The following is a 2,002-nucleotide window of genomic DNA, read 5'->3' as shown; positions in this document are numbered from 1 at the left end:
GTGGGCGCGGCTCGCCAGGCGTCACGTGACGTGACTCACGTCTCCGGATGAGGCCACGGGGCGTCTAGGTTTCGATCGCTACTTTTTCGAGTTATATCTCCTTGGCAGTAACTTGTTACAACCTCCCTATATGAGATACCTTTCTTCTATTATCTTCTGCTTAAGCTTATCGTAAGCGTTCGCGCTTCCCACCCTGTGGGCACCTACGCTTGCAGAGCATCCGCTACATCTGGCGGTACTCTTGTATTCGCTAATGACCAGCAGACTGTTCACATAAGCGTAATTGACGGTGAGTGCGGCGTTTCTGCTGACGTCCCTTATACTGTGACGCCTATCCACGGTTCTGACGAGTTTTGGGTGGTACCTGATTACAGCTCGACCAACTTCAAGGCAGCCATAAGTAGCTGCAGGTCTACTGTTCTCCATGCTGGTTCCTTCAACACATTCCTGATCGAGTCGAGAGATGGTGTTCTAATGAGCCATATCACTGTTAACGTTGGTAGCGGGTCAGCATGGGAATACTGGTTAAGTAGCCGCCCCGCCCCCACGCAACCAGCAACTACACAAGCTCCTCCCACTACGGTGCAGCCCACCCCAGCAATCCCTGAGAGCCATCCTACGGGCGCTTTCGGTTGCAGGGGATCAAACCGGTACGGTGGCCGTTTAGATTTCGACGAAGATAAGCAGGTGCTACGCATCAGTGCCACGGTCGGGTCCTGTGGTGTTTCGGCCTCTGACGTCCCCTATACCATAACTCCCATCCCCAATTCTAACTACGAGTATTGGGTCAAGCCTGACTATAGCTCTACTGATTTTAAAGTACGCCTCGCTGCTTGCCGAGATCCTTCTATTAATGCCGACTTCTTCGACAGTCTACACGTCAAATCCAACAACGGTGTTCTCATGAGCGACATCACTATCAGTGGCGGTGTAAGGGGGTCTTCGTGGAACTGCTGGTTAGCCATTTGTCCCACTCGTCCCGTGCCAGGCCTAACTACGAGGTCTCCGCCGGGCCGAACTGCAACTACGTATGCGCCACCAATAAGCCACCCCGTGGGAAGCTTTTATACTTCCATGAGTGATGAGTCGGGCGGATCTCTAATATTCCATCAACAGCAGCAAACTCTTTCCATTTCTATCCGACTGGATATCTGCGTCGCGACTGCCTATAACGCTCCCTATCACGTTACTCCGATCCCTGGCTCTAATGGCCAACTCTGGATCGTCCCCGACTACAGCTCCACGAACTTCGCGACGAAGCTTGACAGCTGTAATGACGCGGTTGTGAGAAGTGTCCAATTCCGACGTCTCCGTGCATCTTCGGAAGGCGGCTCGATGAATGAGGTGACGGCTTCTATGGTTGGTGGTGAAGACAGGGTTTTTGGTCTTGCTGGTGGTCCCCCTCAACCCCCGGCCTACCCAACTCGATCTCCTGCTACTCCAGCACATGGGACCCACCCTGTGGGGACCTACGAGAGTAGCGAACGTTCAGACTCTGTTAGCACTATCGAGTTCTACGAGAACCTGCTTCTGATGAGTTTGACTATCAGGCTCGGTAGCTGCACTGCTTCTGTTCAGAACATTCCCTATCACATTGGCCCTGTTCGCAATCATGAGGGACACTATATCGACGATAAGCTCTACGTGGGGCCCGACTTCAGCGAAACAGATTTCACGACACAAGTGGATAACTGTCGTGACTCTAATATCAACGGCGATACATTCCAACAGCTGTTCGTTTCCTCGGAGCAAGGCGTACCCATGAGTGAGATTACCACCCACGGGACGTTTATAACAGAATGGAGATTCCAGCTCCGTGGTATTCCCGCTCGGCCGCCGCCGACAACTCCTCTTCCTACTACCCCAACTCCTACAGTCCTGACTAAGCCTCATCCATCGGGCCTGTATAAAGATGACAGTAGAGAAGCTCGTTTTGGTTTTGGTATTTTGCGTTTTGGTATTCCTTCAAAACCCTGAAACTTCACCATGGATATCACACTCG

The 2,002-nt window shown here is 52.2% G+C and overlaps 1 protein-coding gene across 1 annotated transcript; it reads left to right on the top strand.

The window, feature by feature from the left end:
• Window positions 1-474: 474 nt before the first annotated feature.
• Pmar_PMAR016539 (hypothetical protein) lies at window positions 475-1,765 on the top strand (the record flags this gene model as incomplete). Its single annotated transcript, XM_002782031.1, has 1 exon — window positions 475-1,765. A coding segment is annotated over one exon (1,291 nt), but the record flags the coding sequence as incomplete, so codon positions are not given.
• Window positions 1,766-2,002: the final 237 nt, after the last annotated feature.

Source organism: Perkinsus marinus, assembly GCF_000006405.1.
Source record: "Perkinsus marinus ATCC 50983 genomic scaffold scf_1104296940558, whole genome shotgun sequence".
Classification (NCBI taxonomy): domain Eukaryota; phylum Perkinsozoa; order Perkinsida; family Perkinsidae; genus Perkinsus; species Perkinsus marinus.
This window is presented reverse-complemented; position numbering and strand designations above follow the sequence as displayed.